The sequence below is a fragment of the Glycine soja genome, chromosome 10, assembly GCF_004193775.1.
Source record: "Glycine soja cultivar W05 chromosome 10, ASM419377v2, whole genome shotgun sequence".
NCBI lineage: Eukaryota > Viridiplantae > Streptophyta > Magnoliopsida > Fabales > Fabaceae > Glycine > Glycine soja.
Window position 1 is genome coordinate 23,992,654 of NC_041011.1, and position 23,998 is coordinate 24,016,651.

At 34.4% G+C, this 23,998-nt stretch overlaps 2 protein-coding genes and 2 long non-coding RNA genes across 4 annotated transcripts; 1 reads left to right on the top strand and 3 right to left on the bottom strand.

The window, feature by feature from the left end:
- Positions 1-2,345: 2,345 nt before the first annotated feature.
- LOC114370534 lies at positions 2,346-2,811 on the bottom strand. Its single transcript, XR_003657847.1, has 3 exons — positions 2,690-2,811; positions 2,516-2,588; positions 2,346-2,432 (listed from the first exon to the last, which is right to left on the bottom strand). It is a non-coding gene; the product is annotated as an uncharacterized LOC114370534 (long non-coding RNA).
- A 54-nt stretch (positions 2,812-2,865) lies between these two features.
- LOC114371548 lies at positions 2,866-4,417 on the bottom strand. The gene is made up of 4 exons (XM_028328955.1): positions 4,266-4,417; positions 3,495-4,187; positions 3,135-3,388; positions 2,866-3,037 (listed from the first exon to the last, which is right to left on the bottom strand). The coding sequence occupies exons 1-4, from the start codon at positions 4,377-4,379 to the stop codon at positions 2,866-2,868; spliced, it is 1,233 nt and encodes a 410-aa protein (XP_028184756.1). The 5' UTR covers positions 4,380-4,417.
- A 3,092-nt stretch (positions 4,418-7,509) lies between these two features.
- On the bottom strand, positions 7,510-11,420 carry LOC114371550. Its single transcript, XM_028328956.1, has 4 exons — positions 8,255-11,420; positions 7,805-8,091; positions 7,632-7,676; positions 7,510-7,521 (listed from the first exon to the last, which is right to left on the bottom strand). Exons 1-4 carry the CDS (start codon positions 11,418-11,420, stop codon positions 7,510-7,512), a joined length of 3,510 nt encoding a protein of 1,169 aa, XP_028184757.1.
- Positions 11,421-14,508: 3,088 nt separating this feature from the next.
- LOC114369341 lies at positions 14,509-15,255 on the top strand. Its single transcript, XR_003657610.1, has 5 exons — positions 14,509-14,540; positions 14,621-14,804; positions 14,877-14,942; positions 15,021-15,136; positions 15,208-15,255. It is a non-coding gene; the product is annotated as an uncharacterized LOC114369341 (long non-coding RNA).
- The last annotated feature ends 8,743 nt before the right edge of the window (positions 15,256-23,998 follow it).

A 23,998-nucleotide genomic window follows, 5' to 3' on the forward strand; every position in this document is an offset into this window, starting at 1 on the left:
GAAGATTATTTCACATTAAATATAATTACAGAACATGATAGATCATTTTAAGAAATGAAAATTGTTTAGAAATGTAATTGTAGGTAAAAAAAATTGTGGATTGTTCCTTTTATTTTTTATTTTGATTCTATTTTGATTTCATTTTTATATATTTCTTTTAGGTATGTATTCTATTGAATTTCAAAAAAGAGGTTTAACTCATGCAGATATTTTGTTATGGTTAGATGCCAAAGATAGAATTAATTCAATCTAGAAGATGGATTGTGTTATGCGTAGAGTTTCTCAATCCTAGTAAATATCTTAAGTAATTTGAAGTTGTTTCAACCTTTATGGTTCATAGTCCTTGCGGAATTAGAAAAAAAATCATCATATATGAAGGAAGGCAAATGCTCTAAGTTCTTTTCTAAGAAGTTCACTTCAAATACTTCAATTAATTGTGACGGGTTTGCAATTTATAGAAGGAGAGATACAAATATACATATAATATGTAAAGAAGTTAAATTGGATAGTACATTTATTGTCTCAATTGATTGTAATTTTTAATTTATTCAATCTAAATTTTGTTTTTAGGTATTCTTCACCATGTGAATCAATGTGGCATATTTTTTCATTTGATATACATGTAAGATGGCCAGCTATTCAAAAGTTGGATTTTCATTTGTTTGATAATCAAGTTGTTTGTTTTGGAGACTGGGAAAGAACTGATTATGTTCTTGCTAGAAACTATGAAAAAAGACTTTGTTTCCTGCTTGGATGAATGCTAATGTTAAATATCCAGAAGCACAAAAATTGACTTACTCACAGTTTACTAAAATTTTGTGTTTTTTCCACCTAGGTAAGGGGAATTTTGTTATTTAATGTTCAACTTGACTGCACTACATTTGATGATTTGAAGATTATCCAAGGAAAAATTTATGATACATTTTGTGATGCATGTATAGCTCTTGGACTTTTTTTAGCTAATGATACAGAATTTATTGATGGTATCAAGGAAACCTTCACTTTTGCTTCTGGGCATTATCTTAGGAGGTTATTTGTGACCTTAATTTTATCAAACTCTATGTCCAATCCTTCAGTTTTTTTGGAAGAAACTTGGAGTTTATTGATAGAGTGTATCTTATATGATAAAATGAAAGAATTAAAGTTACCAAGTATTCATTTTAATATTTTAAGTTATTATTTTATATATTATTTAAATATGTACAAATTAATTATTTCCTTTTGATATAGATCTTTGTATTGAAGATGGTTCGATGAGAAAACTTTGATTAGTAGAGGTTGAGAAATTGTTGGTGTCTAATGAGATCTTTGAAAGAGTTATGTGATGGTATGAAATGAATTGTGTAAGTGTGAGATGCAATATTGTATTTCAGATTTTTTTATCTTGAATATGTGACTAATCATGAAGGTATTGTTGGGTTCACTACTAGAAAAATTGGATTTTAAGTCAATTCTTATGCCCATGTCACGACGGTTTTCAACCGTTGTTAATGCCAACGTCGTAAAATGTATAAGCTATTTTACGACGGTTATGGGACCGTCGTTGTAAGGTTTTAATACTACGACGGTTATATATAACCGTCTTAGAATGCGCCAAATATTACAACGTTTCTTCTATAACCGTCTTAAAGTGCACAGATAATTTTGGGTTATAAAGACGGTTGTGATAACCGTCTTAGTAGGTGCGCATCGTTTACATTTTTAAGACGGTTTTGATGACCGTCTTTGTATGTTATGCCCATTTACGACGGTCTTTGTGACCGTCTTAGATGGTATGTCAAGACTGCATACGAAGACGTTTTAGGGGTCTTTGTATGTTATGCCAATTTACGACGGTTTTGGAAACCGACTTTGTAGTTCTACATTATGTTGTAATTTTACGACGTTTTCGGGAACCGTCTTTGTATGTATAATTTTTTTTATTTATTTCATTTTATTGATGCATTTTTTTTACATTGATCTCTGGTACCTATAAATTATATCAGACCATGCAAATTAAATAATAGCATCAAATGAAATCTGAACAATAGCATCAAATGACATAATTGTAGCCAACAATTGTAGTCATGCAAATTGAATACCCTTTTTTGAATTAATGATCCTCTAATGTATCCAACATACAAATGTACTTGTACATAATACAAATCAAATTTAGCAACTGCTTTTCCTAAAAGATAAAAAGTAAGTTGCCCATTTCTGTCGAACTGATGTGATGGCCTCCACGTCTAACGATGAGCCATCAGAGAACCACTACAAAATTAACATTAGATAAAATTATTAGTAACTTAACAAATATTAACCAAAGTTACAATTGTAACTCCATGCATTATGTTTACCTTGTGCCAGTCATCCTTCAAACCGACAGTCACGATGCACCACATCCAGTGCATGACATAATATCCGCACTCAAACCCTCCGCTTTGCACATTAGTCTACATATAACATTTTTAATGGTTACTTAACATTCAACACTTAAAGATGTACAAACGGTTCATTACAAACAAGTATTGATTACCTTGGGTTCAACCCACCGAGGTGCACCTTGATTAGACATGCCTTCAAAAGAACTGGTTATTGTCTTCATTGCACTAGTTAAAAAAAATAGCATATATATGACAACCATTTTTGCTGTATATGTAACAACAATTACCAACTAAATGATGCCATGATTTGTATATTTGAATAGAACCTGTTAATTGCGCCTTTGATGTTAATATCAGGCTTCTTCCTCAGAGAACAAAACCAAACGACCGTGTTTTCCCTTGGGTGGAGAACAAATAGTTGCCAATGTGCCCTGAATTGGACAATTATAATAACAAAATTGTACAACAACAAAAAAAAATTAAATTCAAAGAACAATTGAACTTACTGATTCAAGTAAGCTCCTAAATACAACTTCCTTTGTGATTCCTTGACCCATGTTTCAATGTATTGTTGGCATTGTTGCCGTCTTTCCTTAGCATTTTGTATAGATTGAGGCTCCAACAAACCATATAGTGACTGATCAGCTTTGCTTCTACCGCACTCATTCATAAATCTATTTCGAAGACAAGTCAGGATTATTTTAAATGTTTGAATGTAAAAATATTGGTTATCTGGTAATCAAACATAAAGGTTGTAGGAAAATGACTTACATGGTCCACAATTGTAGTATCGCTATGTTTAAACACTTGTCACCTGATATTATTTCCGCTAGATCTGCATGTGTGATGTAAAATTTTGCCCCAATCTCAGGAAGTCCAAATTGGTTCGCCTCCCACGGCACTTCCACTGGATTCTGGTACACATAAAACAATATCTTCATCAACTCTCCCAATGGATCGGATTCACCTGCAAGCTTTGCATCACTACTATGTTCAACTGGCTTCCGCACATTAAGGTCAGAATCCTAAGTGGTACAAAAAAATAAGTATTAAATTTAATCAACAACTTAACAAATATTACAAGTGTGTATTCAAATGACAATTTGGCAGAGGGATTATTATATTACTTACATAAGATAAAGGTTTCACTAGATGTCTGGGCCATCCAATGAATGAGTTCACGGCGTCCCTGACATACTGAATCTCTGAAGTGGGTAACGGGACAATGGCTTCACCATCGTATACAGTGTCAACACACACCCTTACTACATCATCTCCATAAGCAACAGTGTGTATCATGCCACCTACTCCAAAGACCTTTCCCCCTGCCACCAGCTGTGTACTGTCACCACAAACAATGTAGAAGCCCATACTACATGTATCAAATGTAGACCGCTCGTTACCAACAACATTATTAGCAGCTTCAGCACAACTCTCTTTCGTGCTAACACGTGCAACAAATACGTCAGGGTTAGACGGTCTTGGGGGAGCTGACTGTTGCGTATGAATTTGGGATAATTCACTCTTGATCGCATCCAACTCCATTTTCATCTTGTCCATACGATCTTTGTTCTCGTCTTCTACCTCTTTCTTCACCTCTTGCTTTATAGTTTGTATGATTTCAACCAATCTGTCGGCGGTGATCGCAGGCGAAGAACTGTGGGACCCACAGGAAGCATGTCCAAAGTAGCTGGTTATGGTCACACCATGTCCACCGACACGAACACGTCCAGGATGCTCTGGACGACCAATGGCAGTGTTTAGGATGTCTTGACGACCATGTGGGACAAAAGCTCCCTGTTTAGCTTGTTCTTGTAATTCATCCTATGACATTGACAACAAATTCACTTGTGGTTATGGTTACAAATTACAATTTATAATTGTGGCATATATTAGACTTACAATTTTGTCTGCGATTTCTTGAGCTGCTGCAGATGTCATTTTTCCAAATTTGTTTGTCCTAGCCTTTTTCCACTTCTCATGTCTCGCAATAGGGGATGGAGGGTCGACGACCATATCTGCATTTTGACTATTGTCACCTTCATTCAGTCTTGACTTGGTTTTCTCGGCCATTAATTTTTTTCAAGCACATCGTAGCCTCCACGAGAGAGTACATGGGGAGATTCATTGAATTTTTGAATTTCCTGTGCTTTTTTGCGTATTCCCTGTCAGCATTTTCAAATACAACTCAAACATGTTTGACATTAACAACTAAATTACGTAACTAAAATGTTATGTAAAAAGATTGAAATTTAAACCTTCCAAGTAGGGGTCTGTCGAGTCTTTGCAAATTCTTCCCATGTATTTCGATCAATACCATACTTAGCAGATGGATCCTTGTTTTGTTCATCGTCATTCTCAGCATATACATATCTGGTCGTCAGGGAGGACTTAAATTGCCTCCATCTGGTCCCAACGGTGGACATAACCTTCTTCTTCGCAGTTAAACCTTCAGGTATGTCAAATTTGGCCTAAAATAATAAATAGAAAAAGTTAAATTTGTTACTGCATAGACCACATTTCCACCGCAATTAAATGTCACAGAACCAGTCACTAGAAGGTTGCAAGCTGCTTATAAAAAGTTGACAAAACAGTCTGCTGTACCTTACTGTTGTACATTACTAAAAATTACATATATGGAAGCATTTTTCCCTAATACAATGCACAGTCATAGTATGAGATGGCCTTAATACAATGCACAATCATATGCGAGATTAAGATATTTTTTCAAACCACGCATAAACTTATAAGAAATAAACTTATAAGCAATAAACTGAGAAAAGATATACACAATAATTTAAATCCTATGCATAATTTACATTTACATTTATAAACAACAGGAAATTAAAAGAAAACTAATTATATTTAATCCCTATACACACAGCCAGCAAATTTACACTTTAACATGCATAAAACCAAATGTGTTTACAATATACTTACATCAAGGCTTTTATAGTGTGTGTGGGTGGTGGTTTAAGTCAAGCTTCCCCGTTTTTTGATTTCATAATTATGGCTTAAATTATCATCCTGAAGGGTAATTCATTTTATTTTTGTATGTGGGATCTATTACACTTCATTTTATGCTTCCAGCAATACTGTTTTACTGCGCCCTTGCCCGCTTTCCATTTCAAAGTATATTCACGTTCTTTCTTTTAATCATGTGTGCATTTGTTTGCACGTCTGGATTTGCTATCTCCAAATTTAGCTTTGGTTGCTCAATAATTTGTACTGCTACTGCCTGTTTTCTTGCTCTCATATAAAAGTAGCAGGTAGTGGTTCTCTTGCTCTCATATAAAAGTAGTCCTCTCACTAGATATCCCCCCTGCATATGTTATGTCATATTTTTCAGTTTCATTTATCAATACCTGAAAGTTCAATACCTTTGAACTCTTCTCAGGGTACAACAACTATAGGTCATTCAAGGGAGACCACAAGTCAATCAGGATCTTTAGGTTCAGTTGGAGATTGTCCTCTGTATCCTCCTAATGGGTATGCTCCCCAAGCCCAGGCTTTCTACTATAGAGGTTAATCTTTATTTCTTCATTTCTGCAAGTCTTTTTTTATTCTTTGAAAGAATTCTAACTCTTTTATTAAGTTGATCGACCACCTTGGAACTTCAACTATACATGGCTTTTTTAGGGTGTTTACAATGAAAATCCATCTCTTATTTTCCATTCTAGGTATGGCTTCAACCCACAAGTGCCTTATGGACCATATTCCCCAGTTACCACACCTTTGTCGTCTGTAGGTGTAGACACACAGTTATACTCCCCTCAGCAATTTCCATACACTGGGCCACCTTATTATCATCAGGTGGTTCCTCCTAGCTTACCATATCTTAATTCACCTACTCCAGTTTCACAGCCAGAGCTCACCAACCTTATTATCATCATTTGGGCCTAGTGTTGGAATGGTTTGTTCTATAACTTGAGCATAAACACACAATATGTTTCATTTTCTAATAAGTAATTTTATAGCTCTTAAACAAAAGAGATAAACACAAAAATGAAGAATCCTTATGTGTCTTGTTAAAACACTCTCAATTTCAATAGTAAAGAGAGCTTGTTTTACTGCTGTAAAAAAAAAAACACATTAAGCTAAAGATGCAGAAAATAATATGACTAACTAAATCATCCTTATATGTCCAGCATGTCCAAAATGGAATCTTGCATCAACAAATAACCATAACTCTCTGTGTAATCATGCATCAACAAAGCTGTACAAACACAATCTACAATCTAGAAATTGGAATCCCTATTATGCCATCTAATTCAATAAACACAACCTCCCATGCATTTATCTGCATGTCAATCCAATCCATGCCTACTCATCCAATTGATCAAGATTATTATTCAAAGAATAGACTTTAAAATGTTTTCAGTTGGTAGTGCCAAAAGTCTTAAATTGCAGTTGCAGTCATAGTTGTAGTCAAGTGGTTACTGATATGTGGTAAATGTGGCTAATGCAATCGCAAAGACCGCCAAAACAGTGATACAGCAGTTGCACACACCAGAATTTAAAGCCTTAGTAGTGTTTATCAATGGCACACCCAGATTCATTGAGGCATATAAGCTGACAAACAGTGCATGTGGCACCAAATCAAGCCAATCTATTATAGGAGTACTAGCATATGCATGAGATCATACAATTTCAACAGTGCCGTGTATTATGAATTTCCCCCTCCCCCCCCCCCCCCATACCCAGATAAAAACTGGAAGGCAAAATACCATTGTCATCAGCAATTTTGAATTATTTTGGTCTCTTCTAACCCAATCACCATGACAAAAGAACCAAATTAAACCACAAATAACATAACAAAATGTCTTGTTTAAAGAATGAGACACATACCACACCAAAAACCAGAGCAACTACTAATAACAACCATTTATGGGTCAAAGAGGCAATTTATATGGTCACCATAAGAACCTAAATGAAAAAAAAAATAATAAGTATGTCCAATGTTACAAGTGAGATTGAGACAGAATAAACCTAAGTTAAGAGCCAAGATTCCCATAATTTATGTCTAACAGATCAAACAAAAACGACTCTCCATGTAATTATGCCATAAAAAAACAGTACAAACATGTTCTAAAATCTAGACAACCAGAACTCCTATTCTGACATCTAAATCAATAAGTACAACCTCTCATACTTCTATCTGCATATCAATCCAATTCATGTTTACTCATCCCATTGAGCAGAACAATCTAATTCATAAAACATCTTCACAAATATTTTCAGTTGCTAGTATCCAAGGATTTAAATTACAGTTGCAATCACAGTCATGGTTACTGAAATTTCAGGCAAATGTGGCTAATACAGCCACAAAACCTTCCAGAACTACAAACCACAGTTATGGATCCCAAATTCAAAGCCATTGTAGTTTCATAAACAGCATGCAGATTCTGGGACACATATAGTTACCAGTTTAGCGTACTTACCAAAATGTCATCCCATACAAGAACTTTTAGAGTTTCTGGGACATCCTTCCAAGTTGTATGAACGATAGGGATTTTCTCCCGTGCCACTACCCCCAGGTAACTATGAAATTTTTCTTTATGAGGACCAGATCCTCTACCAGTAGAAGGGTTGACGTGGACAGTTGGTCGTGGTTGATCTAAGCTTTTGGCAGTCAACCTTCGCATCCTGGTAGTTTGTCTAGTCTTCTTTTTTGTGGTTTCCGTAGGAGAATCTGCTGGTGGAGGGGACCTCGGGGGTGTTGCCATGCCTGCATAGAAATACGGAAATAAATTAAGCCAACTAAATTACCACAACATAAATGCATCAAATAGTAATGAAATACAAATAATAAGAAATTTAAAATGACAATGGATAAGGTAAACAAAATGGTGTTATATACCGCATTCAAGTAGATGTATTTTCCCATAAACCTTCGTCATGATCGATACGATTCGCATATACATCATCCTCCTCATTTTCATCATTTACGGGAGGCATTTCTGTGGAGAAGGTCGGCATGTCGTTAACATCAAGGGTTGAAGCATCAATATCGGGAGATATACCAATTGTTTTCCCTTGAAGAACAACTGACCATCTTGAGTCGTTGGGATCTTCAACATAGAACACCTGTCTTGCTTGTGTTGCCAGGATGAATGGCTCGTCCTTATAACCAATCCTTTGAAGGTCAACCAAAGTAAACCCCATTTTGTCTTGTCGGACACCTGCATTTCCATTAACCCATTGGCACTTGAAAACAGGCACTCTAAATTCACCATAATCAAGCTCCCAAATTTCCTTGATTTGTCCATAATAAGGCATGGACGCTCGAATAGGATGGTTATCCACTGCACTACTAAAGTGGTCCGAATGAGCATCAATGGTGACTCCACTGTTTTGTACAACACTGTGATCATCCTGCGATTTTGTGTAAAATGAATAATTGTTGATATCATACCCCTTCCAAGTAAGGACATTCAGATTAGGCCCAACAGCTAACATTGTTAATGTCTTAGAAGCAGTGTTAATTCCAAAAATTGTTTTTCTAAACCAATTAATGAAACTCCTATTGTGCTCCTGCAACACGCGCATCATATTCATGTTTGGGTGACAAGCTGCAACATATTCCTTGTGAGCATCTAAGTATGGTATAACTTCAGCAGTGTTGTTTAGTACATATAAATGCGCTTGAGAGACCTGTTCCCGATCCATGGTTACAACATTGAATCCTCGTGTACCCCTGCCTTGTCGGGTGGACTCGTGACGGCTTTCAGGAAGACCGACAGGTGAACCATTTTCAATGTACTTAGAACAAAACTCAATGGCTTCTTCAGCCACATACCTTTCAACAATGCTTGCTTCGGGGCGATGTTGATTTTTCGTATAACCTTTCAATACCTTCATGTACCGCTCAACCGGATACATCCAACGCAGATAAACGGGCCCGCACAATCGTATTTCTCGAACTAGATGAACAACCAAGTGAACCATTATGTCAAAAAATGCAGGTGGAAAATACATCTCCAATTGACAAATGATAATGGAAGCCTCATTTTCCAAATCATCCAACTGTTTTGGGTCGATTACTTTGCTGCAGATGGCATTGAAGAAAAAACACAATCTAGTTATTGCAACCCTTACTTTGTCAGGCAATATACCCCGGATGGCTATAGGCAATAATTGTTGCATTAAAATGTGACAATCATGAGACTTCAAGCCAACCAATTTCATATCACTCACAGATACAAGGCTCTTTATATTTGAAGAGTATCCTTGTGGGACTTTGACATTTTTCAGACAATGACAAAAGCTTTTTTTCTCAGTCTTTGACATTGTATGAGATGCGGGCGGCAAATAAGTTCGAACACCTTTTGAAACTGGGTGCAACTGTTGTCGTATGCCCATCTCTACTAAATCTTGACGGCATTTCAAACCATCTTTTGTCTTGCCTTTAATGTTTAGCAGTGTCCCAACTAGACTATCACATACATTTTTCTCAACATGCATAACATCTAAGCAATGTCTCACATCTAAATGACACCAGTAAGGCAGATAAAAAAATATAGACTTTTTCTTCCAAAGCTGGTTGTGGGACCCATCCTTTTTTTGTGTCTTCCCATATATAGTGACGATGTTCTTTACCCGATCAAAAACTTCATGACCTGACAAAGGAATCGGTGCACTGTCAAACTCAGATGTGCCATTAAATGCCTTCTTCATTCGCCTGTATGGGTGAAAAGCTTTTAAAAATCTTCGATGTCTTGTATACACTGTCTTCTTCCCATGCTTTAATTGGAGGTAACTTGTGTCTTTCTCACATATAGGACATGCGTGGTGGCCTTTGACGCTATATCCACTCAAATTCCCATATGCCGGAAAGTCGTTAATGGTGCAAAAAATCATTACACGCAACCTGAATGTCTCCTGAGCATTCCTGTCATACACATCAACCCCTTCTACCCACAATTTCCTGAGGTCTTCAATCAACGGAGCAAGATACACATCAATGTCATTTCCTGGCTGTCTTGGACCGGCTATCATCATACACATCATTATGTACTTCCGTTTGATGCACAACCAAGGAGGAAGGTTGTAAATCATTAGCAAAACAGGCCACGAACTGTGGTTGCAGCTCAAGTTCCCAAAAGGATTCATTCCATCGGAGGCGAGACCAACCCTTAGGTTTCTGGGATCTTGTCCAAATTCCAGATACAACTCATCAATTGACTTCCATTGAGGAGAATCAGCAGGATGACGGAGCAATCCATCTTTAATCCTCCTATCAGCATGCCATGTTAGGTTTTTCGCGTCTTGTGCATTAGCAAACAATTGCTTAAACCTTGGTATTACTGGAAGATACCAACACACTTTTGATGGACAATCTTTGTATGTGCTTCCATCAACACTGCTTTCATCAGACTTCACTTTGTAACGTGACGCTCCACATGTAGGGCAGCTGCGCATTTCAGCAAATTGATGTCTATACAAAATACAATCATTAGGGCATGCATGTATTTTGTGGTATTCCATACCCACAGGGCATAATATCTTCTTTGCCTCGTAATGGTTCTTGGGTAATGTGTTATCTACAGGAAGCATATTCTTCAATAACAAAAGTAATTCGTTGAAACTTTTGTCACTCCACCCAAATCTTGCTTTCAAATTCACCAAACCTAAGACCGCTGATAACCGTGTGTACTTTGTGCATCCCATATACAATGGAGTCGTAGAATCAGTATCTAAGCTTTCATAGTAAGGTGAATGTGCTTGCCTAAAACCCTCTTGTCCAAGATCACGTAGCATGTCTTCTATATGATCACCAACTTCTTCGTCAACTAGAGCAGTCGAAGGGCTTGATGACATTTGTGGTAATTCACCATGCCAAATCCATTTCGTATAATTTGGACTAATACCATCACATATAAGATGTGTTCTAATGTCATCCAAAGATTGTCGTCGTCCATTCAAACAATTAACACATGGACATAAGTATAGTCCACCAATGGGTGCTGCATTATGTTTGGCAAATTGCAAGAAATCTTCAACTCCATTGTCATACTCGTCACTTATGCGTGGTCTTGTCATCCAACTTCGATCCATTTTGGTGTACTGCCATAGCCCGCACATTAACCGATATGCATGTCAACCTCTCTTTTTCATAAAAAGGTATGACCCTACCCCATTTGGAAAGACAATTTTTTACTTCATTCAGACAAACAAGTTAAGACGGTTATGTTAATTTTGACAAAATTTCGGCAGCATTTCGCTTTGGTCTCCAAGTACACAACATGAAAGGGGTGACATCAATTCACGCCTATCATGTATGCACCCAGAGAACAAAGCAAGATGCATTGCTCGAAATTTAGTCAAAAATAACACAACATACTTAACTTATAAGTCAAAATGAAGTAAAAACAATTTGTCTTCCCAAACTGTCCAAACGGACAATTCAAGTTTGAATACAACAATTAATCCAAACTATCCGTATTAATCGTTGTATTCAATCTCAAACGGGGAACTATGGCTCACTCAATGAATTACAATGTACTACTAAAGAATAGTAACATGTCAACCATTGCCTATAATACTTAAGCACATAAGTGTGAGAATCACATACATACCTCGAACGATGATAGTAAGGAAATCTTTGTTGTCGGGGATGCAACTTTCAATGAGATGACAGTATGCTAAATGGAAGTGTATCAACTATATTGCTATCCTTAACAGTCGCCACACGCCTTAACGGTAACACCTGCATCATAGCAAAGCTTGTAAGACCACAGTAAGAGTAGTGTTGTAACAGTGGAGAACAGCCAACCCCCTCTTATCTTTTCCATGTTCACGCCCTAATTCTCTCTCACACACACACATATATATATGTATATGCTCCCTCTTATCTTTTCCAAACCAAACATAGCAGCCTCCTGTCCTAATTATAGAAAGCCACTAATCAATTTCTTATTTCATCATATTATATAATTAGTTAATAGGGAGGGGGAATGAATCCATGCAGAGTCAAACAAACCAATTCAAGACAAATAATATCATTAGCAATTTATAACTGTTGGGGAAAGATGAAACATTGTGCAGACAATTCCCAAAAAAAAAAAAAATGGAATGCTATAAAAAAAAATATTACTAATAAATTGTTTAATTGACAGATATTTTCTTAATAGGTCTTTCTAAATGTAATTCGAGTAATAATGAAGACAAAAGGTATACCATTTTAACCATCAAACTAATTTCTTTCAATTGTGATGCAAGCCAGACAAGGCCTCAAAAATGATGGCAACAATACGCAATAACATACCTAATTACCTAGGAAATGTATGAGCAATTACTTACCGCGACACTGTTATTTTGAACTCCTCTGGTCTTCCAAGATAACAAGCAACCTGCAAAGAGTGTAAAATATGTTCAGAAGTCAAAGCAAAAGCTTATAATTTCTTATTTTTCTAATAACAAGGGGCAATTAGACATGCAATTTATCTGTTAGGCCTTCATTTGCAAAGAATAGAAATCCAAAAAATATTGTAATGCACAAAGCAGAGACCAAAGGGTGCATTTTGGAAATGATGATTTTGATCTTTTTATTTGAGAGTTGGTTTGGTTAAATAACATGGAGATTTTGTCTAAAGTTGGGATTGAAAAGCACAAAGCAGAGACCAAAGGGTGCATTTTATAATTTCTACCATACTGTTGGGTCGGGGGAGATTGGGACCCTATTGATCCGCATGTTCCCATTTAACAAACACAGACGCCATTTCTGGCTACTTTTCTTCTCCAGCTCCAGGGACTGCCTCTATTGTTTTTTTTTTTTGGGGCCATTGATTGATATTAACTTTTAAGTTAGAGGTAATAGTAGGGTAATTAAAATTCTCTTTATAAAGTGACAATCTCATGTTACAAATAAAATTCACCTAAACACTTTAGCTATGACCAAGCACTGATGCGTTAAAAGGCTGCCTCCACTTGCAAATTATTATGTAAAAGCCTAAGGAGACCCAATGATCGATTCACACAAATCTGAATTCTCTTTTTGCTTTTACCTTATTTCAATTTTGTGCAGATTTACTCAAGAGTATTATTATTTGATCTACTGCATCCTTATTATTGACTTTGAGACTCTAAATGATGAAATTGAGATTCTGGATTAAGTTCCAAAACCAATAGTAGGGGTGCTTAAAATTTCATTTCATCTTCTAAATTCCTAAAATCAATAATATAGTTATAAAATTCAATTGATGTTTAAAATTAATTTTCAGTAAGACTGAAATTTAGAGAGGAAAAATGTCACAGAAAAGCTCATTCATAGTTATTCACCATCACTAAGAGGTTTGTTAACATCAAAATGAACTGTAGAATATTTTTAACTAAAGTAAGGGGAGTGTAATTTTTAGAAATAGAGGGGAGGACACTGTAATTTGATCATCTTTAAGGGGAAGGGAACGTAATTTATCAGAAAAATTGAATTCCAGCACCATGTAGGTGGGCTAGTTCATATTCAAGCTTCAAATAATGGCTTTTGTGTGAGGGGGTGTTAGATATACAACTATTTGTGAGTTTTCATCTAGCAGCCTAGATATAGAACCATTTGTGAGTTTTCATCCAGAAGCTTAAGATTTTGGAGAGTCAGTTCATGATAATCTACAATTAGCATCAATAGTTCTGCTTTAAGGAAAAAAATTAAAACCACCTTACATTTACCTTTTATGTGTTTTGGATTCTGCAAAAGGATTTTGCACAGAAAATGCAAGAAAACATGTTGCATGCATGATTCCTAGTGTTCCTACAAATTAAGTTAGGTTCTTTTTGTTTTATAATCAAACTCGTGGCTATCTTGTTTTACAGGTCAACGGGAATGAAACTGCTTTCATATCACTGTTGAACTGTGAAAATGAGTTCTGGTAACTTCATCATTCCTCCCTTTTCTGGCTATATATGTTTTATTGAGCAATTAGTCATCAATTTTTAACCCCGCAGTATAAAGCACTATTAGTATTGTTCATATTCAAAGTATTGAGTAAAATGTTTCAACATAGCAAAGCTCTAAGAATTGATGACTAATTGCTCAATAAAAGAGAGCCTGGGACAACCCACAGGTGGCTGCTGAATGTGATCAGCCTCTCTACAAAATTATATCTATTGTCTCATGATGAAGTTCTTGCAGATGCAGTAGATGCTACAACAAGTCTATCTCCAAAGCAAAATGAAAGAAAGGTCTAGTTTGTTCAGGCTTGCAGTGCTTTTTCTCCCATTATTTTTTTTCAGGACTTGTAATTGAACTTATCTTGCTATAGGGAGCATCTTCTATCTTTGTTAATATAGCTAAGAACTTTAAAGCGGGGAATGCGGATCAGAATGCAAATCAATCAGTTCATACTAATAGACTGGAAAATTTAAAACAATTATTCTCCAGTCCTCCTTTCTTAAAGTCTTCCTCGAGCACAGTAGATAAGCAAGATCCTTTTGCGATTGACATAGGTTTGTCCCTAACATTTTCTACTGCCAACTAGGATTCTTTATTTTCTTAAAATGTTACCTTATCTTTTGCAGATGACATTCAAATTGATGAACCTGTAGTCTTCTCATCTCCTCAGAAAATCGATATTGACAAGAGAGGTACATCTATATTGTTTTATTTTCTCCAAAAAGTATTTTATGATTTTATCTTTTGAATATTGAATGGTTGCCTTGCAGATAAAGGGAAAGGAACAGACAGACAAAAATTTCTTGAAGAAGCAAGCACATACTTGAAACCAAAAGCTAGAACAGCTGACGAAATTAAGGCTAAATACAGAAAGACGGGCACAGGGGTAAACCTACATCTGAAAACTTCTGCAATTTACTCATTTTAGATCATGTCTTGACTTTTCACTGGTGTCAGGATGCCTCGGCAGCAGCTGCACTTGCAAGGGATAAACTTGTAGAGCGGCAAGAAAAGCTCCAGGTAGAGGATTATTTGATTCCTGAATGACTAAATTATAAGCATTTGTGCTAGGATGTGATAGGAACAATATGAAATTAAGAGAAAAGATGATTGAGCATAGATAAAGGGAAGAGATTGGGATTACAAAGAATCAAATGAGTTTTATGCCAGGAAGGTCTACAACAGAAACTATTTATCTTCTACAGGGCTGATGGAAAGGTACTAAAGTAAAGAAAGAGACTTTCGTATGATTTTTATTAACCTGAAAAAAGTATATGATCTAGTGCTAAGAGAAGTATTGTGAAAGGCTATGAAAAAGAAGGGTGTTCTAGTGCCTTATATCCAGACCATACAAAACATGTATGATGAGATAACCACTAGTGTAAAAACTCCTAGTGAAGAGACTAAGGACTTTCCAACAAGGGTAGCCTTTTGTCCTTATTTAGTTAAATATGGGATGTGTTTACCAGAGACGTAACAAAAGATTATACCTGAATACATGCTACTTGAGGATGATATAGTTCAAATTTTAGAATCAAAAGATGTTAACTCTAAACTTAAGCTTTGGAGACATACTTTGGAATCAAAGGATCTTCGCTTTAGTGACAGTAAGACGAAGTATAGCATTGCAATTTTACCAAGAAGCAAAAGGAAAATGTTTTGGTGGTAAAATAGGAGATGTCACACAACAGGTTTCCATTTTTTGGCAAATGACAACAGGTTTCTAAGTACAAAACAATGTGGAAATTAACAAAGATGTCACACACAAGATGCAAGTTAATGTGGAAAAAAAGCATTGGGGGGTTATTTGTAATTGAAATTTGCAAAGTACTAACCAATCTCAAACGGGAGTTTTATTGTACTGTTATAGAACCAACTATACTATATAGTAGTGAATGTTGGGGTTCAAAGGGATAACACGAGAAAAAAGTGAGTAATAGAAATGAGAATACTAAGATAGATGAATGGCCACACAAGAAAAGCCAAGATACAAAATAATTGTATAAAGGAAATATTAGTGTGACAACTATTGAGGAATGGACGATAGGAAATTGAATAATTTGTTTTAGACATGTGCAAAAAAGGCCATTAGAAGCACCGGTGGGGAGAGTAAATCTCATAGTTTTCTAGCCCTGTGAAAAAGGATACGAGATCAAGAAAGACAACAACAACCAAGATACAACTGTTTTCATGTATCGCTGCAAGAGGGGAGGATGGAGCCCATTATTTGTCTACAACAGGCTGCCAATAGATGAAGTTTTTCTCAAGCTTTCTTCTTCTTTCGGTATATAGATAGCTTTATGTTGGTTTGGGTTTTAGGATTACCATGTTCGATGTTCAGCTTTCTGTTTCTTTAGTCAGGAAGGGATATTTGTTGAATACAGTTTGCATTATTTTTGGGGAGGCTTATAGTTATCATAGGAAGGGATCGTTTATTTTGTGAAGCTGGCAGAGGTGTTGCTATAGTCTGAGGTTGGTTTGTGGTGTCTTTATTTTTTATGTAACTGCTGCCAGGCTGGTACCGATATCACTCCTTGTGTCTCGGTCCAGACCTGGTGTTATATTTATTATATGATCGGTTTTTGCCTTGCAAAAAAATAAACCAAGGTCCTATCCCACTAGGTGAAGTCTTGGCAACATGGATCACACAAAACCATTCAGCTTGATTAAAGACCAAATCTTCGAAGATATCATTTACCATGAAATCTCTATTAACAACTTCCTCCAATGTCCTTGCTCTCTTTCCCCTCTTTTTCAGAAGACTAAAAACCATGCAATCTACTCTCATGACTGGTGCTTCCAGTGGCCTTCTTTGTACATGAATAATATTCCTGAGAATTTGGTTTTTGACCAAGTTCAGTGGCTGTCGTGTGATCCATATAATCAACCTCACTTGATGGGATAAGGTTATTGTTATTGTTATTGTTCTTGTTTGCTAGGAAGTCATAAAGTCTGACACATGAAAAATAATTTTGCCTCCATTATAAGTTATTCCCTTTCAAATTTTCTCATATAATTTTAAAGGAAACAAAAAAAAGGAAGCTGAAATTTCAATTAACTGCTCAGATTTCTCAGAAGAAAAAAAATTCATATGGCTCTAGATATTTTTGAACTTTCAAGACATGCAATGGAATGAACTGTCCGTGTCATATCTATCAGAAGATAAATGCATTATGCATCAAAATTGGGTTCTGCTTAACTTAGAAGCATATGCTCTTTTGTCAATATGCAATGGAATTAGTGGTCTGTGGACAATTGAAGATAATTTTATATAGGGCAACAAATTTTTGTGACATCAAAGTATGCAATATACTAAGTAAAAAAATACACACCTTAGGAATAAGAAACAGCATATAAAATCTCTGGAACATTTGTGAAACTAATTTGATAATGTCTATTCCATAATCTTTCCCTTGTAAATAACAAATGTATTGTCATTTACAAGTTATGAGCAGTTTAACAAATGAAATGGATTGCTGCCATCACAGAGGATGCAAATTTCTCTCTCTCAAATTGTTTTGTCAATTTGCAATGCAATTGCCAATTAGTGGTCTGCATACCATGGACAACTGAAGATAGTTTCAAATAGGGCAACAAACTTTGTAGCATCAAAATATGCTATACACTAAGTAGAAAAATACAACTTAGGAATAAGGAACAACATATAAAAGCTCTGGAACTGGTTGATTTATGAAAGTGATTTGATAACATCTATACCCGTACTCCTTCCCAAGTAAATAATAAAAGTATTATTGCTAGTACTTATGAAAAGTTTAACAAAGGAACTGGGTAGCTGTCTTTATAGAGGATCCAAATTTCTCTCTCAACATCAAAAAATTAATGAGAATGCAATGACACACTAGAATAACCAAGAGAGGAGCGTCAAATATTGATAGTCCTTTACAATAATTTATCAAGCATGAAATTAAACAGAAAATCCAACAGGAGAATTCCTTGTGCTTAAAAATTATCTAAACACGAAAATTTCTAAAGTACTGGTCCTATTGAGGGTCCACAAATGACTTGAAATTTCGAAACTAACAAACTAGGGAGGGCATTGTGACTAATTGGACACCCATCTATATTCTATGGCCATAAGGGAAAAATTCAGAGCATTCATGCATATCACTGAGAAGTAATCACTTAACTTAACTGTTTGTTTCAATTTTCCACCAGTAAACCCGTGTTATCACTTATCAGTATAAAAGCCGAGGACGTGTGAATTTATTAAGAACAAATTACGGTTCTAAAGAGGGGGAATATGCGGAGGTTAAAGCCAAACATGCATTGCTAGAACTGAGGCCAATGCTTTTCATTTCAAAACCCAGAAAGAAACCAGATCCAAATGATGCTCCTACGTTAATCAAAATAAAAAAATGCAGAGCAGAGAAATTGTATGAGCCAGGAAGAGATAAAGCAAGCACTATTCAAAAATGCAGGTTATGGTGAGGCTTCTGTGCAAAATGTTCCCTAATTTCTGAGAAAGAAGAACATTTAGGGGCAAGTGGTAAGGAGAAAGAACAACTCACCAGTGACGACGACGTTGGGGTGATACTCCGGCGAAAGGCGGTGACGGAGCTGAGGCTACGGTTCCACGGCGGCGGCGGGGGAGGTTCTTTGAACCTTTAAAAGGTTCACTTTGCAGCTGAAAGAAAGTGTTCAACGGCGGCGAGGGAGGTTCTTCGAAAGGGCGCCTCACTTTGCTGACAGCTTAGAAGATTAGGGTAAGCAACAAGACAACTTAGAGTTTCGAAAGGTAAGCAACAGGACAACAAGAGAGGGTTAGAGAGACTTCAGCGCGAAAGGGGAAAGAGGAGGAAACGCGCAATGTGTTAATAAATTTAATTGTAAAAGCACATTCTAAGGCGGTTTTAATAACCGTCTTAGATTTAATATCGTAAAATCCTATTATTATTCAGATAATTACAAAAAAGCCACCGCACATCTTTTTAAGGCGATTCCCCAATAACCGTCGTAGTCTCTGTGTCATAAAATGCCATTTTTCTAGTAGTGGTTACAAATTGGGTTACAAATGTGAGGCGAAGTCCCACATCGGATAAAAGTGGAAAAGTTGAGCACCATATAAGTGGGGAAAATGATTCTTTTTTGTTTTCCCTTTTCATTTTCCTGCTTCAAGTTTAAGATGGGAAGACGCAAGGGTTCCCGTTACCGTTCTACTACACTTTCCATCGGAAATGTTCGCAGAAGTTGTAATCTTGCGCAACTTGCTTCTTCCGTCAACGACAAACATGGTGTGGAAGCACTCAAGAGCCTATTCAAATTGATGATGTCACCTTCATTTAATAGTGAAGAGAATTTGAAGCCATAAGAGTACATGCATGTTCAATATCAGGTACTGTTTCCAACTATTTATCTTTTTTTTATTTATTATTATTGTGTTTGATAATTATTGTATAACTTTAACTTGCATTTTATTGATATGTACAAGAAGTCCATACGGCTCAGAGCACTCCAATCTTCCTCCCCAGCCAGACATTCAAAATGAAATTGATGAAGAAATATTTTTTTTTCCAAGGTATTTTATCATTTGTTATATTAAATGTTTTTATATAAGGAAAATGAATGTGTTGTTTATTTAATTGTTGATATTTATTTTTTTCATAACCTTTATTTTGTATTGATTCAAGGTGAAAAAGCATTTGTCATGCTATTTTTTTCATATATTTTGGTAATATGTCTTTAATATTAACAGATATCACTTAACTAAAACTATTATTTGTGATTATATTATTGTAATTAATTATATTATCTTTAGATGTAGGTTTACTTTTTAGAGTTCTGCATGCAGATTAGTATTAGATTATGTTGTAACAATATAATGATTAAAAATATACTGTGTTTTTGGGAGAAATTACAATCACGGATTCAAAGTTTTTATTTTTTTTGGTTTCATTCAATATGCTCATAATTTTTACTTAATATATTTTCATATTTTTAGTTTATAAGAAAATTTATGATAGTGTATAGAGTTAGACTTAATTAATAAGTGTTGAAAATTTTTATTTCATCATTGAATTATATTATTTTGATCTTTAATTTTTGCTTTTATTTTGATTGATCTTTAGTATAACATTGTTAATGCTATTTCTCTCGGACCACATACATTTAAAGTTAATATCTCAACAAGGTAAACCATAGGTCAATTTGGATTCTTTTCTTATTCTTTAGTAAATTATATATCTTTCAAATTTTACTGATTTTTTTCTTATTTTTTAAGGAATTAGGAAATTATTCCATTTCCATTTTTCTGATGGTGATGAACTGAAGGATTTGCTACGATTTAAAACAACTGGATTTGAAGATCGTGAATCCAACTTTCATGAAGTTGAACTTGAATTCATCCATGACAAATTCTTCTTAACTCTTGGTCTTCGCCGGATTTATAGATTCGATCAATTGAGTGAATGAGTAATCTTTTGTTTATTCATAGGGGTTTTGATTGAGATATTTCCATTTTGGACCAATTTGGCATTGAAATTGATTATCCTTCTTATAAGGATTATCTTATGTATCCATGCTTTCACTACCATTCAAATGTTGATGACAACAAGGTTAATTATAAAAACCTTATTATTTTCCTTAATATCAATATACATTTATTTATATAATTCTTAGTTTTTTTTTTAATCTTATATCTAGGTGAAGATGTTTCTTTATGGAGCTTATTGAAGTACTTAATTTGTGGTGCTGCTACTGGTGTTCTTGAATAGTATTTTATTAACTTATGTTTTAGTATTTTGTTGCTCCTATTGTTTGAATTTAATAGTTTCATTTTCTTGATACTTAAGTATATCACTATTTTTATTATTCTGTTTATTTAATTCACTTTTATGTTCTTTATTATAGATGTTATGTTTCATTTTGTTTGAATGTTAGTTATAATGATTTTCTTTAGAAATTACACTAGTCCCCTCCCCTATTTAGCACCTTATTGAATATTTTAATAATGGAAAGACTCAATTAAACTTTTAATTATAATTTATAATTAAGGAACCAATTATATAATTAAACCTTTTTTAACCCAACACAAACCCCCTTACTGTTTGAATTTCGTTACAGAGAGACCCCTTGTCTCGTAACAAATATCTTTCCATTAACCCCAATGTGTCATATGTTGTGCACATGCTTGCTAAATGATAAACCAAGACAAAATGCCCTTATGTTCGTCCTTTGGAACGATTAAAAGAACTAGAGCATGGAAGATGGAACGTTCTTGGCGGGGGAAAAAAAATTGATGCACCCAAAGCTTGAAGTGTACGAGTTTTCGATCATGTTCGTTGCTGTTGAGGTTAGAACTCTTGGAATCTAGAATAGATAATATCTTTTGTCCAACCGCAAGACAAATAACAAAACAAAACAAAAATTATGGATACCCATTTGCTTATATAAAAGTTGTTTCAGAATTTGAAGGATGAAATCTAAATCAAGGCGAATTCTATCATGAATCACTACAATAGGTGGTTCACAGAAGAACCAGTGAACGGTACTTAAAAATAATTTTAAAAAAATAATTTAAAAAGGACTTAAATGTCACTTTTAATTTTGTTTTAATACATTAAGTTTAAAAAAATTTATTTTAATTTTTTATGTTTGTAAAATGTATTTTAATAATTTTTTCAATTTTTCATCTAAAATGTTTTAACTTTGTTAATATTTTAAATTTTAAAATAATTAATTTAAAAAAATCACGGTTAAAAATCACTACTATCTTATTTTATACAAAGCCAACCAACTTTGATATAGAGAGCTTTGTCAATTCTCAAATGTTCCATCTAAATAATTTTGTTCCTCTTCTTCCTTTATCCTTCTTTCTTCTTCCTCTATTGCTTTCCTAGCTTTTATAGGATTCAAATGTTTTTTCTACATGCTCTTGTAACTTATCATAAGCATCAACAAAACTTGGACGCAACATTTAGATTGTCATACATATGGACCAGTGCAGTCGTTCCTCACGAATAACCTCCAGATTGACTGAGGTCATGAAATGCGTCTAAGAATATCACACTAATGTGTGTGACACTCTTGTTAGCAAAGAGTATGCAACCTACTAGATGCAATAAATATGCTCGAACTACTAGGGTCTACTGTCTTGCGTCACATTTGCTATGATAAATGTCTCGTAGCCAAGCTAGGCAAACATATGCCCCTCTGCATTGCTCAATCTCATCTTTTGCTTATTGTGTACTAACTTCAAGAAACTGAACTAACAAATCCACGACTTCGTCTACATCAATAACATCGAAGGTATGGAAGACACCTCTAATAGGCAGATGTAATAAGGATGCCACATCATCGAGGGTTATACTCAGTTCTCTTATCGATAGATGAAAATTACTAGTTACCTTGTGTCACCTCTCTGCAAAAGCAGATAAAAGTCAATTGTCACCTATCTCCAACGAACATGTAATCATAGAAATTAATCCTGTAGCAGCAACTATGCCTTCAATCTCAGGTGCAAGCCTTCCAAATTTCTCTACATTCCTCCCATGAGAGACTAACCTCAACTCAGTACGTTTCTACAAATAATTAAAACTAATTACTTCAAATAAAATGAAAAATATTTATTCAAATATGATATAATTAAACAAATAACTACCTTTCCTGCCCAAACTCTTATTACCACATGATCAGCATATGACGCCTACACTGATGTATCATGGGCCTCACCTGGAGAACCCTCAGTATTAGCATCTACATGATTCGTAACTGGCTCTTGAGGTTGCTCATGAACCCCATTAGCAACATGATCCACATGGTCAACATCTTCAGCAACAGCGATAACTGGTTGTTGACTATGTGCAAATGCTATTGGCCTTCGACGTCGAGGGGCTTCTTCCTCATCACTAGCAATATGTCTACCTAAGACTCTTCCTAAAACTCTACCTAAAGCCCGATGTAATCCTCTGATTCTAACCATAATCTACAAATTTGCACATTAATATCAGGTAATGTCATCGTTCAAATAATAGTTGACTTTCATATTTCAAAACAAATATTTTTTCATTCTATTATTCAAAAACTAACTAACAAATTAACTAAAAAATCTTAAACCCTACTGTAGTATTAAATGTAGCATATTTTAACAAATGTAATAAAAAAAATTAAATTAACATTAAATGGTTAATCTAGCAAGCTAAAATACATCATCAAAATCAAAACTATACTTTTATTTTAAATATTTTTTAAATCACAAATTAATTATTCATAAATAAATATTTAATTATTTTATAAATAATTATTTAATACTTTTATATATTCACAAATCAATGTAGAAATTCATTTTTTTTAAAATTTTTATACTTGAAATCACTAATTCTAGCAAACTAAAATATATGATCAAAATCAAAGTACAATTTTTTTATTTTGAATAAATTACTATTTTATTATTTTATAAATAACTATTTTAATAATTTTAAATATTTACAAATGAATAAGGATATTAATTATATATATTTTTAACTTCAAAACAATATTTATATAAATCTTTAATGCTATTAAATATTTAATATTTATACAATTATATTTATAAAAAAAATACTTATACAATATTACCTATTTTTGTTTAACTAAATGTTAAAATATATACATTTTAAAAATTTTCAAAATTTTTTAATTAACTATTTTAAAGATAACTATTTTAAATATATAAAAGTATTAAAATATTTATTTATAAAACAATTAAATATCAAAACAATTTATACATTCATTTTTAAATAAATAAGTTTAT